The sequence below is a fragment of the Poecilia latipinna genome, unplaced genomic scaffold (genome assembly GCF_001443285.1).
Source record: "Poecilia latipinna isolate Pla-1442-1.1 unplaced genomic scaffold, P_latipinna-1.0 Scaffold373, whole genome shotgun sequence".
In the NCBI taxonomy this organism is placed as follows: Eukaryota; Metazoa; Chordata; class Actinopteri; order Cyprinodontiformes; family Poeciliidae; genus Poecilia; species Poecilia latipinna.
Genome location: NW_015112989.1, coordinates 27543 through 50158, shown reverse-complemented (window position 1 = coordinate 50158; position 22616 = coordinate 27543). Strand labels below are relative to the sequence as shown.

At 43.4% G+C, this 22616-nt stretch overlaps 1 protein-coding gene across 3 annotated transcripts in view; it reads right to left on the bottom strand.

The window, feature by feature from the left end:
* Positions 1-465: 465 nt before the first annotated feature.
* Positions 466-22616, bottom strand: part of hectd1 (HECT domain containing 1) — a 30697-nt gene continuing 8546 nt past the window's right edge. The window contains exons 13-44 of one of the 3 annotated variants that reach the window (XM_015036557.1): positions 21893-22063; positions 21197-21419; positions 20855-21118; positions 19657-19868; positions 19421-19567; positions 18348-18442; positions 17947-18052; positions 17736-17870; positions 17496-17635; positions 16019-16231; positions 15756-15866; positions 15501-15667; positions 14390-14566; positions 10948-11928; positions 9762-9983; positions 8367-8500; positions 8091-8247; positions 7719-7789; positions 7138-7289; positions 6994-7048; positions 6673-6901; positions 6350-6432; positions 6001-6128; positions 5625-5826; positions 5377-5514; positions 4111-4589; positions 3867-4025; positions 2740-2818; positions 2536-2629; positions 1608-1758; positions 1353-1497; positions 466-1269 (exon numbers count right to left, since the gene is read on the bottom strand). In XM_015036557.1, the coding sequence (XP_014892043.1) occupies positions 1132-1269; positions 1353-1497; positions 1608-1758; positions 2536-2629; positions 2740-2818; positions 3867-4025; positions 4111-4589; positions 5377-5514; positions 5625-5826; positions 6001-6128; positions 6350-6432; positions 6673-6901; positions 6994-7048; positions 7138-7289; positions 7719-7789; positions 8091-8247; positions 8367-8500; positions 9762-9983; positions 10948-11928; positions 14390-14566; positions 15501-15667; positions 15756-15866; positions 16019-16231; positions 17496-17635; positions 17736-17870; positions 17947-18052; positions 18348-18442; positions 19421-19567; positions 19657-19868; positions 20855-21118; positions 21197-21419; positions 21893-22063 (5958 nt within the window). In that variant the 3' untranslated portion in view covers positions 466-1131. The remainder of the gene's footprint in view (positions 1270-1352; positions 1498-1607; positions 1759-2535; positions 2630-2739; positions 2819-3866; positions 4026-4110; positions 4590-5376; positions 5515-5624; positions 5827-6000; positions 6129-6349; positions 6433-6672; positions 6902-6993; positions 7049-7137; positions 7290-7718; positions 7790-8090; positions 8248-8366; positions 8501-9761; positions 9984-10947; positions 11929-14389; positions 14567-15500; positions 15668-15755; positions 15867-16018; positions 16232-17495; positions 17636-17735; positions 17871-17946; positions 18053-18347; positions 18443-19420; positions 19568-19656; positions 19869-20854; positions 21119-21196; positions 21420-21892; positions 22064-22616) is intronic. The other 2 variants (XM_015036558.1, XM_015036559.1) reach the window with 2 other exon arrangements.

Below are 22616 nucleotides of genomic sequence, written 5' to 3'. Positions count from 1 at the left end.
TACAAAGTCATATTTCTTTTAAGTGATTTATATTTAAACAGTTACTTGATTGTGCTTTATAATGGCACCATGTGCCTTGAAAATAAATACTGCCCCTTCCAGGCATTTTTGTGCCATTCACAGCTCTTCAGATCTACAGCAGAGCAACTTCTAAATTTTACCCGTCCCTGAAATGAACCTTGGGAATCTGGGAGATGGAGTCCTCACAGCTGCTTGAACAGTTTTCTATTTGATGCTGTTCCATAAAAATGTCACATCTGCGGAGAGCACCTGTGGATCTCTGCAGCTCCTCCAGAGTTATCATGAACCTCTTGGCTGCTTCTCTAATTAGTCATTTTACTGCTTGGTGGGCGGAGCTTGATCTCACCTGTTGAATTCAATAGTTACTAAATCAAAAAGCCATTTATGGGATTTTCTGTTTCTAAGACGCTAAAAAAAAAATTCTACAAACCACACAACTAAATCTTTACTTCATACTTTGCAAACAATTTATTGATTATCTTTTGGAGCATACACATTTGAAAATATTTGTTTACCTGAAACTGCAACTTCAGTACTTCAGTTAAATAAATGTTTACAATATACAAAGAAAATACAGGGAGCAGAGTTTTTTTTAGATGTGCATCAAACACAATCAGTGTTTTTTTTTCTCTTTAGCTTAATCAGAGAGGAAACACCAAAAACTGAACTCTGACCTTTTCATCAGGTCTGAAACAAACCAAACTGATGCTCTCACACACACGCGCGCGCACACACACACGCACACACACACACACAAGCTGAAAGGAAAGGAAGAAAAACTAAAAAGATGAAAACGAGAAATGAGCCTGAACCTCTAATGGAGAAACTGAAAACTAAGTGGAACCAGGCACTGAACTGAACGGAGGAGAGGAGGGGACATGTGTGCGAACGCGAACACACACACTCTCACACACACCAGCCTGTAGCCTTGGCCCTGGATGCTGACGTGGTTGTCAGGAGGGAAGCGTGAAACGTGTAGGATGGAGATGTTCAGTCAAAATCCTGCGCTGCGAGCCTCTGTGTGTCTGACAGTCACGCGGCTGGATGTTCTGGCAACACGGACAGATGGCTTGGGCACATGCTCAGTGTAACCGTGGCGACGCTCGGAGGTCAGTTCAGGTGAAAGCCCTTTTCCATAGTGGCAGCTAACAAACGCTCCCTCATGATGTCTTCAGATGAATACTCTGGGAGCTTCAGGTAGTGAACACAAGTGTTTACTGATGGATAGCTGGAGTCTGTTGCATCCACCTGGAGGGGGCGGGGCAAGACAGGAACAGCAGCCAATCAGCTCACAGTCAGGCTTTTAAAGATGCCAGAAGATCTGAACCTACCTTTCTGACTACGGTGAGGCGTGGGTGAAGGTTGGCCAGGCCACCAGGGGGCAGCGTGGAGCAGCCGGTGGTGAACTGCAGGAAGGCTTTCCTCTCATCAGACGACATTCCACATAAAACCCTGACAAAGCGCTGAAAGCCAGGACTGAAGAGGAGCAGATACAATGTAACAGTTAGGATCAGTTTTTAGCCTCAAACATCAACCCTGTGTGTGTGTGTGTGTGTGTGTGTGTAGGTGTGTGTCTGCTCTCACACCTGTCTCTGGTGTAACCAAGCTTTGGTTCGGTGTAGTTGATGATGTCATCAGCATTCCAGGAAGGAGACTGGTTACCACAGAGGACCATCTGCACTTCCTTATGGCTAAAGGAGCTCAGCTTCTCCATGGGAAACACCTGATTAAATCCCTCTGAGGAGAGCAGACAGGGTGAGCCCACACTGTTCAGTCACATCCACCCATTATTCTAATTATCAACTCATTTAGTAACCCAGACTCTAAAAATACTACAAAAATATCTATTAATTTTGCACTTAAGAGTAAAAACAAAAACCTTTTTAAATCTATTCTACCTAGAACTCCTTAGTTTTAGCTTCACCCGACTCAAATGCTGAAAACAAACTATGAAGCACCTTTTGCTCTCCAATTATTAACTGTATTTGTTAGCTGCAGATGCATCCTTTACTAATGATGGAGCATTCACTACAGGTGTGCTGTTATTATCTTTCCGGTAACAAAATGTTTATTTTCTTACTTAAATTTATTTATGACTTGAATTAATTGTACATTTGCACCTCAATGTATATCTAATATTGTATAAAAAGGCTTCAGTGGTTAAATAAAAAATGTGTAGAATGAGCCTTTTTTTTGTCCAGTTTTGTCTTACTAACTGCTCTGTGTTGTTCTTTTAGCAAATGACCTTTTGAAACAGGAATGCTCCAGTTAAGAACGAATCAATTACTAAATTAATCAATGAATCACTATTAATCCAATTAATTGTTTCAGCCCTACTTATAATAATAAACATCTCAACAGTTTGGTGTCCCAAAGATACGGTTCATCTGTGATTGTGGGTACTATGCAGGTTTTGGCGAGTGCTTGGAATGAAAATAATAATTCCATTACTTTCAGTGGTGTCTGAGCTGTAAGTGAGCTCCAGCTTTGTGTAGTTGTGATGTGTGTGTTCACCTTTGAAGGCCTCCATCTGTTTCTGGATGCCAGTGTGCATACAGAAATCAAACATCAGCTCCACGTACTCCTCTGCATTCTCCACAGTCACCATCTGTCCTCATACAATCACACAAAAAGGAAAGCAGGTTTAGTGGGACGGACACACGCACGCACAGTCCATCCTGTGACCAGAGCAGCAGCTGGGTGGATGTGTGCTGTTACCTCGTCATCTCCATTTGATTTCAGGTCTACTGCAGAGAAGCCGTGAACCTTTGATGATGGACAGAATTGAAAGTTTAACCTGAAAACAGAAATGTCACGTCATCAGGTCACATTTAGAACAGCAGCAGGTGCAAAAATACTGTACTTATTATTTCTATACAGTATCTTCATTTTAATACAGCATTATGAAACTTTTACAGACTGCTGAGGCTGTGTCCCTTTTCCTTTTTAATACTCCAGCATGTATAGGAACAATCTGTGAGGGATCATGTTTCTTGGGAGGATCCTGCACTGAGGCAGGCGTCAAGTTTAAAAAGCAAATGTTTGCTCTGCTTGCTCAACATGAGCCACAAATATGATTTAACATATAGCTGTGTTTTAACAGTTCCCGTTGAGCGTGTGTGTTTAAGGCTCACACACTCACTCAATGCAGCATTTTCCAGGCATTGGCTGCCAATGCCTGGAAAATGCTGCATTCACATAAATAACAACCAGCCAATCAAAATACTGTGGCAAGCTGCAGATATTACCAAACAACAAAAACTTAGTACAAGGAATGCTTCAATTTTGCACATTGAGAATATTTAATTAAGCAGACAGTTAATTATCTGTTTTGGTAATTTTCATTTTATTTATTTTGAAATGTGACCAGGGCTGGCTCAAGATTTCATGGCCCCTTGGGCAGAAAATGACCCCCCCCCCCCCCCCTTCTATTAAGACTTAATAGGTAGAGGTAGTTTAACAGCAGTCAGTCATAATTGTTTATTATTTGCTGAAATTAATTTGTGAACAAACTGAGGTCCAACACAAAGATTAAACTCTGTGTTAAAATGTTAGCATTTATGGGCCTAAGCAGCTGCTTGGTTCATTTATGCCTTACCTATTTATGGCATTACCTTGTTTGAAGATCCATTGTGATTAATTAATTAGGATTTAATTGAAGTGCAAAAGTGTGATATTTGTTTAATTTGTATTGTTTGTGTTTGTCTTTTTTCTCGTGTTCAAGTATCGACTCCGGGGTTCAGCAGGTATTCTGGGTAAAACCCTGACTATGTTACGGCTCCAAACAGAAGAGCTGACTCGGCTCTTCTCAGCAGCAGGTCAAGCTGAGTCTCAGAGGATTTTACCCGAGGTCCTCGATGCTGAGTGGGGGTCCAGAGCCCATGGGGTTCCTCAGCATCAGGTCCTGCAGTCTGGTGTTCTTCTCGTCCTCAGACAGACTCTTGCTGCCCAGGATCTGTCTCCTCTTCACAGCCAGCTCCTTCACCTCTTTTAGGAAGGTTGCTCTAGGGGGGGAATCATTTTCCAAATGAGTCAATGTTTTCACAACCAAATTAAAGAAGGAAACTCTGAACCCAATGACCTGCTGACCTGTGTGGGTTGACCAGCTGGAAGTCATCCCAGGTCAGGATGCCGTGGTACCAGGCGGGCAGCTTCCGCTTGGGCGGGTCCATGATGAACTCGGACTTTGAGTCCTCGTCGAAGCTGCCCACAGAGTACGTCTCTTGGCTCTCCTCGGTGGACGCCTCTGACTGCACCTCAGACAGCAGCGCCTGCAGGTGGGCGCGCTCGGGGCCGTGGCCTGGCGGCGAGCCGCGCGACTGGTACAGCAGCTTGCTCATGTTGGACTTGATGTCGCCCATGCAGAGCAGCTTGAAGAAGGGCTGGGACACGGGCAGGTCCACCAGCCGGTTGTCCTGGATACACTTGGCCAGGAAAATCCCCAGGAAGTGGAAGAGCTTGGTGATGCGCTCCAGCTCCTCGCTGTCCTGTGGGAACGGAGCGGGGAACAGGCCGCAGGAGCGCTGCACGTAGAAACCGGGCGGCTTCAGACCGCCGCCCAGGTCCACCTACAGGAGACAGAGGAACACACAAGGTCAGCAGTGTCGCCATGGAGACGGAGATCAAACTGGTGCAAATCAACAAAGCATTGCCCTGGTTCCTGTTCACTGGGTGAATACTCATCATAAACCTGGTGCATCCTCCTCATACCTCCAGTTCTACTGATTAACATGTTACATCCTTCTATTAAATATGGAGGAGCTCAAAATCGCACAACTGATTTCCTATTTGTGATTCTGGGAATTTATGCATCAACCTGAAGCCAAGGAAATATACAGGACTGGTATCACTGATGCTGTTTATTTAAAAAAAATCATTGATTAATTTGGTGAGTTATAATGTTATGAGAGTAAATCATTATGAGAATAAACTCATAATATTCTGAGAATAAAGTCGTAATATGCTGACTGTTCTCATAATATGACTTTATTCTCATAACATTATGACTTTATTCTTATCTTATTATTACCAATGGCTCTAATACTTTGTTGTAAAATTGGCTGAAATCAGATTCCAACTAATTTGTTATTGAAAAATTCCATAATGAATATTTTTTCCTAAAGTTTATAGAACATTCTAGTCATTTCAATAAAACAGATATTACATATTCTATAAATAAAATGCATAATCTATTATTGTTATAGAACCCTGAAGTGTGTGCAGAGCAGTTTGTTCTGTCAGTGTCACATCATGACAGAATGATAAGATGGGCCTCAGACTGTGATAGAACTCTACTTCACAGCCTCTTAGCAGTTTCTCATGAGCTCATTGGTCAGCGATTGCGAGGTGATTGACCTGTCGGGACTCGTCATCAGGGAAATCGTCGTCACACAGCCAGATACCCAGAGACGTTCTTTGGAACTCTGCAGCCACCAGAGCATAGAACTCCAAGGTGGGACCCAGACCGGTTCCCTCTTCACCCTGGAACTCCACCTGAAAACACACACACACACACACACACACACACACACACGATTCAGCTTCAGAAGATAGTCGCAGCACAGATGAGACAGAGCTTCCAACAAGTTCACTTCCTCTCCCACCTCCAGCACCGACTTCCTATCGGCGTGGATCTGCATGACTGACTCCGCCCACTCCATCATAGCTTCTCCTCTGGGGACTTTGACCCTCTCGTGTTTGAGCCGGCCCACCCTGAACTCTCCAGGGTCGTCCCGCCTCACCGTGGTGGACGGCCGCGATCGCTCCATGGTCGCCTCGCGCCGGTTCTGGAGCCACACGATGGCCCTGTGGAAGCATGGGGGTCAGAGGTCAGGCCATGGAGAGGATAGAACCCAGTCACACTGGATGTAATGTTTTTTCATTTCTAGGCATTAGTTTCAGGGCAAGCAGATCTGGTCCTGCTGCCCCCAGGTTGCTGGTGGCTCTCCTGGTGGTTGCTATGGCGCCTGTCGGACTCACCTGGATGCTCCAAAAGCAGTGCAGGTGAAGTACAGCTGTCTGGTCTCAAAGGGGATGAGGAAGGGACATTTGGACGTGAGCTGCTCACACCAGTCAGGCAGCGCTCCGCTGGCCACAGCCAGAGGCTCCTGGCAACAAAACAGCGATAGCATTCAGTTAGCTTAGCTTCACTTGGAGTTTGCTACAGAGCTGCTCAAGCCCTGAGCAGCATTATGACAGATACAGAATGATTAATAACACATTAATGTTCTATAGAACTATAACATAAAAGGGGGACAAATTAACATTTCAAGTTAATCTCACAAACATTTAGTACATTTACATAAATAATCCCAGAAGAGAAGCTGACCTCAATCTGCTGGAGGATCTTGGTGGTGATCTTCTTGCTGGTGAACTCCTCTGGTGATGCGTTGAACTGCAGCTCCTCAACATCTGGAAATACAGGAAAAAAAAAAAAAAGCAAAAAAAAAAACATATGAGGAACAGGTGAAAATGCACAAACAGAATATTAATGTTCCAACACTGAAACCTGTTCTAGCTTTGCGTTGTCTTTATAAAACTCCTCCATAGTTTAGAATTAGTCAGCTCATTTCACATGATTGAAATGCAAAACTGTGATAAAGGATGAAATGATCCGTCCAGCAGGGAGGTGCGAGTGTGTGGCCGTCGTACCTTCCTGCAGCGTGCGCGCGTTGGACACCGAGTCGCTCCCGATGATGTAGAGGATGCGCAGCAGCTGCAGGACGTCCTCCATGCCGCATGCGTTCTGGCTGCAGCCGGCCTTGGCCTGCGCTGCCTCCCTGACCCAGCCCAGGATCTCACTGCTCTGACTGACTGACAGTGAGCTCGGACTGAGCCCCCCGCAGCGACCCCCAACCCCCGTGCTCTGGTCCAAGAACTCCTGCAGATAGAAACGGACTAGAGGGTCAGCATCACCTTCCTGGTTTACGGTTCCAATTCTGTCCAAAGCATAAAGGGAAGAGTTGGACTTGCCATCTTCCCGCTGTCCTTCTCTTTATCAGAGTCTTTCAGCTCCCGGTACATTATCCTGCAGGGGAACACAGCGAAGACTGAAACATGTAAAGTGTGAACACGTGAAGTGAGCTGTGGTCAGGTTCTGGGGGTCTCCTCTCTTACGTGTAGGTGGGCTCCCAGATGCGCCGCAGCTTATCCGTCTTCACAGAGCCGTTGCAGGAGAGCTGCAGAAGCCGCTGCACGTAGTAGAAGATGGTCAGCTTGTAGCTGGACAGAGGAAGCTCAACCTCTCTAGTTGTACCAAGACCGGGAACCTGGACACACACACACACACACACACACACACACACACACACACACGCACACGCACACGCACACATATTTACTACCATTCAGAATCGATTTAAGATGTCCCAAAAACAGGTGTTAACTGAAAATGTTGCTTATATTGTCAATACATGGTTTTCAAATAAAATTTGAGCAATTGATTACAGGTCCTGCAATTAACTATATTAACATTTTAATAGAGTCCCACCACGACTACAGAAAGCTAACAGAAATATTGGAGATCGTGAAGAGGTGGGAAGAGAATTTTACTCAAGAGTAATGATACTTCATAATTGCAAAAGTAAAAGTAAAAAATACAGCACAATAAAAATACTCCTAAAAGTACATTTTTTTTCCAAAAAGTTACTACAGTAAATGTGAGTAAATGTAGCTGGTAACTCGTCTTCATGACTAACCTTCAGAGTCAGAGCGAGGTGAGGAGAAGGAGCACACTCCACCTCCTCCCGGGCCTCAGACCGAGGCGTTCCTGCACCAAAACAGAACCAGCTCCAGTCAAATACTCATTTCTCTGCATTCAACACAGACTGGCATGATCTTACAGAGAGACAGAGCCCAAAAGAATAAATGTATTATATGTTCCAGTTGACAGAACCAGTACTGCTTTTTAAATTCTTCACTTTGACTCATTTCAATACGGTTACCAAAGAGTTATGATCATTTTACTTATTTGCAATTCATTTTTGTTTTTGTATTTACTAAACTTAAAGTTAGTTGGATGAAAAATTCTAGCTAGGTTTAGATTTGCTGGTAGATCTGTAGCACCGTACCAGGGGAGGGGATCTCCAGGTCGGTGGTCTGTTGGACATTAGTTCTTCCAGGTCGGGGGTCAAACGCAGGGACCAAAGCAGAAAATTGCCTTTTGAGGACAAAATCATCGTCCCACGTTCTCCTGCGTCCTCCTTTCGTCTCATACTCTTCCTCCTCCTACAACAGAATATACATTTGTTCCAGAGTCTGACATCAACACAGCAGCAGCAAAAACAAAACTACTACAGGACAGAGTCAGACCCAACGACACCACGAACAGAACTTATTTTACATACCAGGACCTCCTCATACTCCTGGTCCTCCTGATTGTCATCTTCATTTTCGTCGTCATCATCGTCGGGCTCAGGGAGGTCCTCCTCATCGTCCAGCTCTGCTAGCAGTGTGTTGGCACGGCAACTGTCCAGGAAGTCTGCAGGTTGACAGAAACACAGCTGACATGATTCCAGCTGGAGGACAGAGTGAAGACCCTCCCTGATCCTGATGGCGACTCCGCCTGTGCCAAAGGCCAGCCAGCTGCTAAACACCAAGCAGCGCTAAAAACTCCAACCTGTTCTGAGAATGCATCTTGGGTTTGGCTTCTTGCAGAACATGTATGACTCCAGGTTCTGGCTGAGTGTGTGGACAGAACTTCAAACCATGCAGAGCTCCCACGGAGCGCCGACTGCTCCGGCACATTGGATCCGTTCTTGTTGCATGTGTAACGTAGCACAGGCATGGCTTCATTCACATCATCTCTACCCAAACCACAACACAAGCTCCTTGCAGGGAATACCGAACATGCAGCATCTCATTCCCTCTGATGGCGCTTCCTGCTGCTCTGCAGCGATTAGCTTGTAGTTAGTTTGTAGATTTGAGCAAATCTTGTGTTAGACTTTAACTCCATGGGATAAACCAACATGAACCGTCTTAGACCAGTTCAACCTTCCATGTCAACCCAGGAATTCAGGTTTTAAGATCAGACTCACTAAAATACGACAGGCTTGTTTCTAAAATGAGAACAGTTGGAACTAGAAATGCACCGATCCACTTCTTTTCACTTCCGATATCAATATCTGAGGTTTAGCATAGGACGACACCAATACAGAAAAATAGCTGACTTAAAACTTTTTTTAACAGACCTAAATGCACTGAATTACAAATTTATTTGCCAACTCTGCACCAGTACAGCTCACTGAAATACACTAATAGCTTCACGAGCTTGGTCAAACATGGAAAAACAACCTGAATTTGTTCAGAGTAATTAGAAGTAGAACAGCCAATGGAAAATAAATAATAAATAAACTGTAACTGATAAAAACAACAGGTTGACTATTTTGGTCAAACATGTAAAAATAAACTAAAACATTCTTTCAAATGGTTCAGAAAGTGCAATTATAGAGGAATTTGAATATAATGTAAAATAAATGACGTCACTTAGAGCAAAAAGCATAGAATTAGACTAAATAGATCTGCCCCTATGAATCAGGCACATTGTAACCAATACCACATCTAGATTTTTTTAAAATATCAGAATCAATACAGATATTAGTATCGGATCAGTGGATCTCTAGTTGGAACTAGAGTTAAGTTAGGCAGCCAAGCAGCTGTAACAAGTCAAACATGCTGTTACATGATGTTCAGTTACATGATGGTGTGTGTGTGTGTGGTGGGAGGGGCAGGGGGGCACTGACCATAGAGGGAGAACTCAGCTTCCTGTCCTGTGTCACTCTCACTGGATGTGGACGTCAGGCTTGTTGTCAGAGTGTTACTTAGCAACTGGCCAACTGAAAGCCCCGTTGTGGCTGTGGCTACGTTATTGCCACTGGTTACTATGGAAGTTGACATGGTAACTGTGGAGGTGGTGCCAGTGGTGGTGAGGTTAGGAAAGCTCTGAGCGCCCATGAGAGGAGAAGCTGCAAACAAACAAAAACAAGTTGCAGTTAGTCTGAAACCGAAGACACAGCAGTACACAGGTTGGTTATGGTGGAGTCAGCTGCCAGCACACACACACACACACACACACAGGACGTCTGAAGGAAGGGAACTCATGCTCTTCTCTAAATAACTCAACAATTATGGTTTGTTTTTTGTCTCGAATGTTTCCCTTGGACACGTCAAACAGCCTAATATGAAGCCACAAGTGTTCAGAGCTCAGCATAGTGCCTGGAGAAACATTTTAACTACAGCAACACTTTCCTTTCCTCACACCTAAACGTTTCCACCACAAACAACCTCAGCCTCCAGGTCTTATGAGAGTTTTGTTTTAAATGCATAAAATAGTCTTGGTGTGGGAAAAGCACAGACATGTTCAGGGTTTCCTGCTTCATCACGTCACACTGTCACACCAGATCTAATCTATCAGCATTCAACTAATTACTGATTAGTTTTTGTTTTAAAAATCTGAAATATTGCCTCAGCTGACATTTGGGGTTTCATCTCCTGTTTTAGCCACAGTTTTCACTCAATATGCGCTAGGTACTCAACAAGTTGTTGCTAGGTAACACAAGTTACTCAACAGATTGTTGTTAGGTAGTCAAAAAGTGAGTTAGCTAATTGATGCCACCCACCTTGCTTAGAGGTTGAGCAGCTAAAGCTCAACCTACAGAATGGGATTTGTAAAGTGCTTTGAGATGACATTTATTACAAAGTGGCGCTACAGAAATAAACTGAATTGAAATTAATTTAAGAAACCGTGAAAAGAAGATAAGCACATATTGTGCTTGATATCATCACAGAAATATTTACCAATCTTATTGACACTGAAAGACTTCCCAACATGGTGCAGCCCTATTGAGTACTAGTTTTGTTGGTTGCGCTACAGTGTTGAAGTGGTGCCTCATTCCTGTAGCATTAGCATGCTAGCAGTGCGGTACTCACTTGCGGCGCTCATGACATTGCGGCCCAGGGTGTTTGTGTTGTTGTCGCTGCTGCTGCGGCTCAGGTTCATGTTGTTGGTGGCGTTGGTGCGGGACATGTTGGGCGCACGGCGGACGAAGGACTCCATGAGGCTGGCCTCCCGCGACGACAGATTGGGGACGCTGGCGCTGGAACTCATTGGGGCCCCGGCGGCCAGCAGGGAGCTGACCGACAGGCGCGTGTTGGTGGCGGAGCACAGCGGCCTCTGGGAGTGCGTGTCTTTGCTGGACGACTCGGACACAGAGCTGACGTCGGGGGAGCTCACGCTCACCAGACCCATGGACATGGCCGTGGCCGGGTCGGTGCCGGCTGCCGCTGCGGTGGGCGAGTGGTGCTCGTCTCCGGTCACAGACGTGTCGGCGGTGAGCGTGCCGGAGCTGGACCCCGACCCGCATCCGGCCTCTGTGGCGGAGGACAAAACCACGATGGGCTCCTGTTGGTGGCCGTCACAGCCCAGGCCGCCTCCGGTGACCCCTCCGGGCCCCGTGCCTTGGTCCAGCAGCAGGCCCTCCGCTCTCCTCTCCAGCTGCAGGGCCCCGCCGCCGGGCATCCCGGCGGAGGAGCTGAGGCTGATGTCAGAGGACGAGGCCACACTGCAGACGGAGCTGCTGCTGCCCTTCCTGCTGGAGGAGCTGGCCCCGCTTTTGTCGGGACAGTTATTTTTCACCAGGCTGCTCCAGGAGGGCTGCTGGGAAGACGACGAGGTTGAGGACAACGACGCCAACGTGGTGGTGGTTCCGCCAACAGCTGTTGATGTCACAGAGGGTCCCACCGTGGATGAGGCGGGACCTGAAACAGTGGATGAGACAGGTTTGGGTGTTGGCGCTGTGGCAGCCGACTCAGGGTCATACCCTGGAGCAAGCTTGAGGTCAAACTTCCCTTCAGCGCCCATACGGTAAGAGTTAGAGCATCCGCTAGCATCCCAGGTTACATCAATCCAGCCTGGATGGACAGAGAGATAGGAGGGAGACGGACAGATGGATGTCAGAGAGGCGGCAGAGAGGGAAACAGGGCGAGAGCGGCAGAGGAAGGCAGACAGCGGACAAGCAGCTTACAGTCCTAACAGCTCCACACAGTGACAGAATATTACTTCCAGCCTAGCTGCACATGTCAAACAACAACATCCTGCAGGTACACTCAGGGCTATGTTTATTTATTGGAGGAGTGATTTGGTCAGACTTCCCAGCTGGTTACTGATTTGATTCATGACTGGTTGAGGCAGCATGATGGGCAGAGCCTTAGAAAACCTGCTACCAGGCCTGTCACAATAAGCAATCCATCAATTAATCGTATGATCCATTAAACTGACATCAGTAATAGCCATTTCCATGATGTATAGTTTTTCTCTCTTTCTACCAAAAACTGGACAACAAAAGCCTTCAGTCTGGTGCTTTGGTCTCAACTAACCCCTTTTTTTTTAAGAACAATTTTGTTTACACAGACTTCAATATTAATTTTATTTGTTGTGCTTGTTTAATTATTTTGGATATTTAAAATACCTTCCAGTTCCAGAGTTATATGTTCATTAGAATTGAAAGTGTATTGCTCTTTGAGAATGTGTTATTCTGCATTATTATATTACTTCAATATGGTCTCAAAACAACAACATTATCATTTATCGCAATAACTTCTGGGACAATTTATCATTCAGCAATTAACTGGGCGATTCATTTTATTGCTCATTAAAATTTGTTTATTTAAACTTAATTAATTGCTTATTGTGACAGGCCTGCTACATTTTTAAGGCAGGTTTTGTTAAATAAGTTCAAAAATAAATGAGTCAGAACATCTGCTAAAGAAGCAGCAGGTTTTTATTTATATTTGTGGGTCACATTTATCTGACTTAACAGATGTATACCAACAAAAACATCCAAACAGTCTTTTTAGGACCAGGGAATAGATTATTACTTGGAATGCATTTATTACTGCATCGTTTCCCTTTCTAAACATGATAACAAATGATATAGCTTCATCTGGTCTGAATTCTGTGAAAAAATACTTTAAAAATCTCATAGTACGCATTTTTTGCTATCAAATTATTAATTATAAAAATAGACAACAGATCAGCTGTACACTGCATTTATCATAGGTTTTTTTCAGCTGTCGATGAATCCTTTGCTAAAATAACCAAGTGCTCACAAAGGAATACAGATATTACATTTTAGGTAATTATGTGTTTATTTTCTCATTTAAAAAGAAAATTTGTTTGTATATTTTTAGACATTTTTAACACTGTATAAAAAGCATTTAGTGCTCTAATGAAAAATCTGCAGAATGGGCCATTTTTTTATGTAATTAATTGATTGTCAGAAAAATGAATTCATAAAATAATCTACAATCTACTTTAATATATTTTCTACTCTGACACAAAAAGTATCTCTAAAGCAATTTTGTTTTTTCTGAAAGTGTTTTATTTCTGTTTGGGCTTTAGCTTAGAATCTAACACCCAATATAGAAATAGTTTGCCCTGATAAAACATTTTGTTGCTTCGATTATGTTGTGGATGATTAAAAAAAAGGCTTCCATCACTAGTGGAGTGACTAGAAAACAATGTGACAGATACAAAAACAGAAAATAAAAACAGGGGAAAAATATACAATAAATCATTACAGCAAAAAGAGAGAAAATACAATCAAACAGTAGTGAACCCATTTATGGCACTAAAAATATGAGATGTGGAACAAATGGAAGAGCACACAGAGGCAAGAGAAGTTCTCATCATCCCAGTATATGTTGAGATCAGAGGTCCTGTCATAACAGCAATAATACCAGTTTTATGGCTTACAATGTGGCCAAATGCGTTTTGAGCTGTTCTAAGTTCTAGTTGACTTTAAAATCAATCTGTCTGTCCCTAAATACAGTCAGAGACTCAGAAGAAGTAAATTCTCTATGCAACACTTTGGAAAATGATTGCAGACTGCTGCCGTTTCTGCTCTGACCTGAGAAAACAAAGGATCCTAACGCCTAATATCTGGGGGAAAAAAAAGAGACTAGTGAATGTCTGTCAACATTAGGCAATAGCAGAGAAAAAAAGACAAGCCAATCTCTGACATCAGACTTGTTGAAGGTAATGCAGGTAGGGAATGAGGAGAAAATGTTTTCAGAATAATTTCTCTCCAGCTGGTTGATTAAAGAGGAATAAACTGGCTGGAGGCAGACTGGAAACAGGATGTTTGAGGAGAAAGCTGGAAGGAAACCAGTGCAGGAAAGGAAACGAGTTCACGTGTTTATTGGGGTAAACATCTGCCCACATTCACTCCTCAGGACAGATACAACTGATGGCACATGGCCACTCCTCAACAACAACCTTTCAGACAAAAATGGCCGATCCTGCAGTCTAGACAGAGAGTTTGGAAATGAGAGCATGTTCTTCTAGCTTTTGGTCAAACGGACACCAACTCACCGTTGTGAGCCTCTCCTGTGACAGTGCCCTCTCCTGGTGGATTTCCGTCCTGCTCCCGCCACTTCCAGTCGATACCACGAACGACCCGCGCTCCTGGGACGATGTACTTCATGACCTGAGAGCGGAAAATTCTGCGCTGGCGACGGAGGTTTGCCTCTGCCTCCTTCACAGCTTTACCTGCATTGGGACAAAGGGACACAACGTTTTGTGGAAACACTTGGGTAAAAATAATTAGTTTTAAATGAAGCCAACAGCTATAGTACTTAGAGTAATGCTACATGCTAGTGCTAACTCTGGTATGAAACAGGGCCCACCTTTGTCATAACTATAATTTGCCTCGTTTCTCAATAAGTGGAGTTTACAAGGAGGAGTGTGGGCCGTCTTACAGCAACTAACTGAAGGACTGATGATTGGAGAAATGAGTCGGGACTGCAGTCAAAATATTCGGTACCTCTATAGCACTTTGTATTGCCTTGTTGCTGAAAATGTGCTATATAAATAAAATTACCTTTACCTATAGGAGCATAGCATATTATTGTTTACATCCGGAAATTTTGCGCATGAGCACAATGCTGGAGGGCAAGAAGACGTCCATCCAGCAGCTATGGCTGTGAAACTTGATACCCTGGGATCTTGTTATCTAGTTGTAGTGCTGATAATTAGTAGCAAAGCACTGCGTCCCTTTTTCTTTTGTAAACCACAAAAACATTTAATATTTATCAAGTTATGTTGACAACTCGATAGCTAAAACATCTGGTGTGAGGGACGTCATGTTGCAACGTGTTTGTATAATAGCTACTTGAAAAATGAATTATTCAGAGAAAATCAGTACAAACAGACTCACTCATATTGACCAACTTGTTGCTTTTCCTATAATAGCAAGGCAGCAATAAGAGACACCCAACCTCTCCCCAATGAACTGCTGCTGAAGTTTTAAACTAACAGGGTGAGTACAGGGCTGGAACGATTAATCACATTTATCATAGCAAATTATAAATTGCTAAATAATCATCCACTAATTTAGTAATTGGTTAATTGTTAACTGGAGTATACGAACTCAAAAATATACTGCTGCCACTCTGAGCCTCAGCAGTCAGCAGTGGGGGCTCACCTAGCTGGTCCTCACAGACCGCTGTGACTGTCCCGTACAGCTCCAGCCCAGACAAAGACAAGTAGTGTGTCTGACCACTGGCATTCTTCCCCATTTGTTTGATCCTTATGTGCCTCCAGCCCTGCTTCTCGTCTTTGGACGGGTCCAGAGGCCAGGTGGCCGTTGACCTGTGGAGACACAGACTAGCGTTAGTATTCACCAAGAGGCGTGGCTCCCTTCTGACTGCCAATGGAGGAGTTTAAGGGAAGGTCGTACCCTGGTTCATTGAGGCTGCCGTCGTCTATGTGTGTGTATAAAGTGGACCAGTTCTGACCATCTTTTGAGACCTGAAAGACCCAGTTTCGCAGCGCAGAACGCCCATAACCCCTGAAGGAAGAAGAAAAACACAAACATGTTTAAAAAAATAATTTGTTTTTCAGAAAACAATGCACCTTTCATACAGAAATTCTGTATTTCTATTATTTGTCTCAATGTGTCTGGCTGCAGAGCCTGGCTGCAGGCTGTAGGGGGTTCCTTACCTGGCGTGCCTCAGAGTGTACGCTGATGGAATGACCCACAGGCCCAGGTCAATAGCAAACCAGGCGTTCTTGTCGTCGTTAGTGTGGCAGTTGAGAGCAGAGCTGTCCCGACTCAGGATGTCCTCCAGCCGCCCGTAAGGAAGGTTACGGCCCTCTGAGGACGTCACCACTACCAGGCCGTAAGCCGCAGGGTTCACCCATTCATACGCCGTCCTGACGGGAAATCGTAAGCTTAATGTCCCGGTCTAACATCTAGCATGCTTACCCAGGTTAGTAACACAGAAGAATTACATTAAGAAAATGCTGAACAACTTTCACCTAACTATAGTTCCTGCTAAGGCTGCAGGAAAACATTACATGCAGATATTTTAAGGAACCATGATTCAGTGTTTCATTTTAAATCAAAGTGCATTCCTCCTGCTTCAGCACACCTGGCTCCACTATTAGCTCATTAGCAGAGCTCCTGTACAGCTGGACTGCCTGCTGGTGAGACAGTTTCAAGGACACATCTAAAAATTGAAACGGTTTTAAATTCATGATGGTACAAAAAGCACAGCATTCATAATTATTCAGTTGGTCATCATTAACCATCCATAGACAATAGTATTTGTTTTTTATTTAGAAAGTTCTGTTTAGAGAATTACTCAGTGAACTACTTTCAGTTCACAGTTAACAGTCACCCCATTGTTGCAAATTTAGTGACTTTTCATACAAACCACATCCCCCCACACAAAAAAAATCATCCAAAACCGAAATCAGTTTGCCAAACTATTTTAAAGATCAGTGATCAGCAAGTTAATCTCCATCAACAAGTAATGCCTTTGTTTTTTGTATTGTTTTGTTGTTTTATTTCAACCAATCAGTCGTATCCATAAAGCACCATTCATGTTGGAGACAGCTGGCTGGAAATGCATAATAAAGGGTATTTCTGAACTGGATTTGAACCCTCCAGGGTCACAGTCTGCAGGTGCAAATGCTAGAGTTGTGAAGTAAACTGAATCTGGTGGGATCCTCCCTTTTGCTCCCATCTCTGTAAGAGGGCTGGTGGATATTAAAAGCCATGTACCTTCATCTTTTCTTCACTTCCTTGGTCTAGCCAGGGGAGTCACTGCTATATTTTTTGCTTAATCTCTTAATAAAATAATAATCAAAATGGATTTTGATTCGTTCTTGATTGATTCAGCGTTTCACCTTAGGTAAGACATTTATTTCCTTTACATTTCTTAACGGCTCCCTGGAAGCAGAGCAACAGGGGGACACATTTGATTGTTTGCCAGCTCTCTGCTGTAAACTAGATTTCTGACACCAGTGAGACTTCCTGACTAAATGAAGGTATTTAAGGTGTCTGAAATATTACAGCCAGCAAAATATTGCATCTAAGCATTTCTTTGTAGCTTTGATATGGCATAAATTAATATAGTGGTGGCAATATCAGTGTGCATGGAATTTTAGAACTGTCTGCAGCCACTGGTCTTACTTTGCGTTGGTTCCGACCCAGTAGATGATGCCGTTCTCATCAAAGTCGTGCTGATGTCTGAAAGTGAAGGTCTGGCCTTCCCTCAGCTTCCTGACGAAGACGAACGACGAGCGCTCAAAGTCGTACCACTGCTTCGCCACCTGGACCGTGAAGGCAGAAGAACAAAAGGCCGATGGGAGGTTAGCCATCACCAGGTGCTCCGATTGGCTCGGTGATGTAGCATGTTGCGTGAGGCTTCACCATCTTTAGGAGGTATTGCTCCAGAGACTCCACGGTGGCGAGCGGCTCCATCTTCAGCATGCGACCTGTGCGGTCGATCAGAGCCGTCTCCCCTGGCGCGCGCTCCAGACGGAACCTCAACCGCCTCGTCAAGATCTGACACATAAATCACACTCTGAGCAGCTGTGGAAAAGACTGATGGGCGTCATGACAACAACAAGCACCAACTCACCTGCAGGTTGTAAGAGGACCCTGGAGAGTCATACAGGTACAGAGGTAGACGCTCAATGGACTCCAGCACAGCTATCAGCTTTCTGATTAAGGCAACAGCTGGTCGGCTGCACACACACACACACACACACCTGGGATTTATTACCAGATAATATGAGAGGTACATGCCATTTATATTATATTGAATATACTCAATATAATTTAGTTAGCCTCATTAGAAATACATTTCCTGACCCAATCTCAATCAGGATCATTGTTCTTCATATTTACACAAGTTGCAAAGTCCTCTACATTTAAGCAGTATAATTCATCAGAAGCTTTGCCTTTTTAAAACACAAACCAAGAAGCGGCTCTTCAACCACATTGGAAATAAAAAGTAATCCAAAGTTTTAATCCGCTTACCTTTCGTTATCCTCGTTCTCGCTGAAAGCCGCCTTAAACACATTGATTCTCTCCATTAAAGGCTTACAATCATGTTTCATGTCCGGCTCTGCACTCTGCAAGAATCCAAACAGAAAACGGCTTCAAGTCACGGTGCTTCCTGAAGAATACACAGCTACTGAACTTCAAGAAGAAAACTAGCGATGCACATTATATTAGCGTTAACGTTTGCATGGGCTGTTATTAGTCAGTTTTTAACTTTCTGGACATTCCCTTTGGTAAAACCTGGCCGATATTAATCACTGAGATTTACAACTTGTTGCCCTTGTTGTTTCAGGAGGGGGAGGGGTTTGGTCATGTGACAATGAAGCAATGGGGTGGTTCAAATTTTTAATGGAGTTAATTGCAGGGTTTGTAATTAATCAAAATTAATAATTTAACAGAAATATTATACAAAATAAACATTTATAATTCAAACCTCCTTTTTGTTGCTAAAGTATTGAATAAATAGGCATATGAGCTCAATAACAAATACATTTATTGTTCTTAATCAGTGCAAAGTCTTATTCAACCAATTCAACTTAGAAGAGTTTCATAAAACTAATGATTCATGACACTTCTTAGAAAAATCCTTTAGAAAAATGAACTATGGACATCATTTACTACAAATGATCAAGCGTACAGAAAAGGAATGCTATGTAATTACATTTTAGGTGAGAAAATATTTTCTTATTTAAAAAAAGGATTGAATTATTTGTTTATTTGGATTTTCTCATGAATTTCTAATATTGTATAAAAGAGGCTTAAGCGGTTAAGTGAAAATCTGCATAATGTACCAATTTTTTTTATCCGGTTGTCAGAATAATCGATTACTAAAATAATCATTAGCTCCTGCCCCACGGTTTATTCATTAAGTTCAATGAGGAACTGATTCAAAACAAAAAATCTGATTTAGAGTTTACGCTCCATTCCCTCCTGGTGAAGGCTGGAGCTTCCATCTCCATAGAACTTGTAGCATTCAGCCAACCAGAAGCAGTCCTGTTAGCACGTGTCAGTTTTTACAGTTAAAGTCGCTGCTTTCATTAGATACTCACATTACTGAGGACAGTGAACAGAGCCTGGACGAGGCCACTGCTACACATTTCATATGGCGAAATGGTGTTTTCATCCTTCAGGACCACAATCAGGTTCTCTAAAGCAGTTTTCATCAGGTCCCTCCACGTGTTCTCCCCTTCAAGACACTACAACAGCAAACATCACACACACAGATCACTCCTTATGTCTGGGATGTGCTCTGTGGGCAACAGGTTGTGTGGCAGAGTTCGTCTACCTGTCTGTTAATGTGCAGCTCCCACGCAGACTCCAGCTGCGTGGCAATGTTCCTCAGAGTGACCACCACCCCTCTGGGCATGCTCTCCACAGCTTTGAAGTGGTCGTCGTACAGCTCCCTGGCCATGCTCTTCACCTTCTGCTTCGTCTTCTCCAGTTTGGACTTGAGCTTCCTGCCCCGCTTCCCCGTCCAGCCAGTAACAAACTCTGAGCCTGCACACATGCAGCAACATAGCTAAACACTCAGGGCTTCTCACAGTGTGGGGCGACAGAGCTCTTTAGAGGGGGCGCCACATCAGGAAAACGGCTGCTGACATGTACACCAACCTGTTCATTCATCCAGCCACCTGGGGGCGCTGATAGAAAAGTGACGGCTGTGCATGGCTGGAGCGAACTCGAAGCTAACTAGATGTGGAGTTACCAGATTCAGTGGTGAGCTGCTTGACATTCAAGATGTTTGGATCAATCTGTTGAGAGTTGCTCATTTTATCGCTCAGATCTGTTTTTACTTCCTGTTTTGTCCATTTTAAAACTTTGGCGTTCACTGAACTCCACAGTGGGGTATGTTTAATTTTGATAAAGTTTGCATATAAAACCATTTAAGATTTTTAAGTAGGATAATAAATTATTTTTAGTTGATGTTTTGAGGGTCCTTAGCAATTCAGCTAAACTGCCCACTGCCTCGTCTATGATGTTTTTGACATCTTTAGAAATGCTGATGCTTGTAGCGTCAATGCCTGGGCTTTAATGACTTGATGGTTGTTGTGCAACATATGATTAATGAATTATTGAACAAGTAAAACTGTGAAACTTATTAATTTAATCCATGGATGTAATTTTGAAACAGTACAACTATATTATTTATTTTATTTTATTTACTGCTGATTACTAATTGACCTTCTTTTACCTGTCAGGGTTTTTTTTGACCCCATAACCTCCTCAAAGACTGAAATGCTGGAAGGACCATTTACTTTTCTTTTTCTCTTTTTTTTTTTTTTTGGACCTTGGACATCTTGGGTTCACATTTTTTGATAAAAATTTGTAGTTGTTTTTACTAAAAATTAACTAAAGATAAAAAACAAAACAACAATGAGTTGTGTGTTGGGGTGGGAGGGGACTGGGAGATTGTGTCATCAGCAATGCTGCAACTTCTGAACATTGAGATTTGTTGACATTTTGAATCGTTGACCAAGACCCACCCAGTGACGTCTCTGCAGTGAATGAGTGTTTGGTTCCTCTGTTGGACTCGAACACGAAGCCCGGTAGGTCCTCCTTCAGGATGGTGGCCTGCTGTCCATCAGAGTTATGGATGGCGATCTCTCCGTCTTTGAGGCAGGTCAGGGACCAGTTCCCAACTGTCAGCTTGGTGGGGCCGACGACGGACAGGATGGGTTGGCTGGCTGTTACAGGTTTCACCTGGCTCCTCGCCCGCTGCAGCTTCTCCAGGAACTCGCTACGAGACTCTGCAGGATGAGGGAGGTGAGCGATTAAACAAACCACAAATTGAGTGACTGAGTGACATAAAAGCAGATCCAAAGTACCTGAGCTGTCAGAGCCCCCCTCCGGACTCCCACTAGAGTACATGGTGGCAAGTTTCCCGTCCAAGATGAATCGGAACCAGCCATTGGAACCATTAGAGAGCTCCAGGGCAGCAGCATCCGACCATATGTAGAGACAGTCTCTGCCTCGAATGATTGACCAGTCCCTCCAGTGGTACGGCTTCCCCTGCTGGACTTCCTTAGCGTCTTCCTGAACCTCGTCCTCCTGCAGGGAAAACCCTTACAGTTTACCAATTCAAACAGTGTACGGGGCTTCCCTCAGTGTATCGTAAGTCTGGCAGGCCTCCAGGCTTGCCCCCCTACCAAGCGTTGTTTGTTTATTTTAAAGAGGTTTTTGATAAACCAGTAACAATAACTGCGTTTCTATTGATCATATAATTGTGCGATTTGCAGTTTCGAAAATAAATTTGCTTGGAAACACACCAAGTTTTTTAATACAAGTTTTTGTATTAAAACTTTTTTTTTTTTATTTAGAAAAAAATTAAAATAAAAAAAGTTTTAATACAAAAAAAAACATACTAGTGCCCCTGCCACCGGGATTATCAGGTTTTCATATTACTGACCAGATCTAAAGACACTAACATTTGCAAAGCATTCAAGGATCAATTATTTCAAAAATAAACAAAGGGGGTGGGAGTGATGTTTCAATTGGATGGCAGCACTGGTTTCTGGGTCTACCTTCTCAGGCTTTGCTTCATCTTCATTCTCATCATCAGATGCAGGGCCAGCCAGAGTTGACACCTTGTTGATGACCCCCAGTCGAGCAAGTTGGTCGAGAAAAACATCTCCACCTTTGTCCACAAGATCCCTGATGATCTGCAGAGCCAGGAGGTGACCGTCGTCGTCGTCCTGACAAACACCAAACAGCTCAATCCAGAAACATTACATGAGTGTCTAATAAGACTGAATTTCACATGTCTGGGAGTTATGCATGCTACATATTTTACATAAAAGTGTAGGAAAAAAAAACCTGTTCTCCCATTATGATCAAGCATTAATATATGTATCAATGTCAGACGATGTCCAATTAATATTAAGAGACAATGAAATAAGTGAACCCATCAAATTTAAACTTCCTAACAGGTAAGAACAGATGAACCGACTGCAGACTTCTTGGGCTTTTTTTTTAATGCGTCTTAATATGTAAACACATTTATTGCTTTAATTCCTCGTTAATAATCAATATGCAGCATTAGATTACATAAGAATATTTGGAGTTTAATTCCCAAGGACAACTAGTAAAAGCCACTTTAACAGTTTGCAGCTCAGGGGTCCTTCTCAGAAAAAAATCTTGTAATACATTAACGTTAATTTCCAGTCGAGTTGGTTAAAAGACACTACATTGCTTATGGTCAATATAGTGCACCATGCTTCAGGTGGGATACATGGACTACTGTTCCAT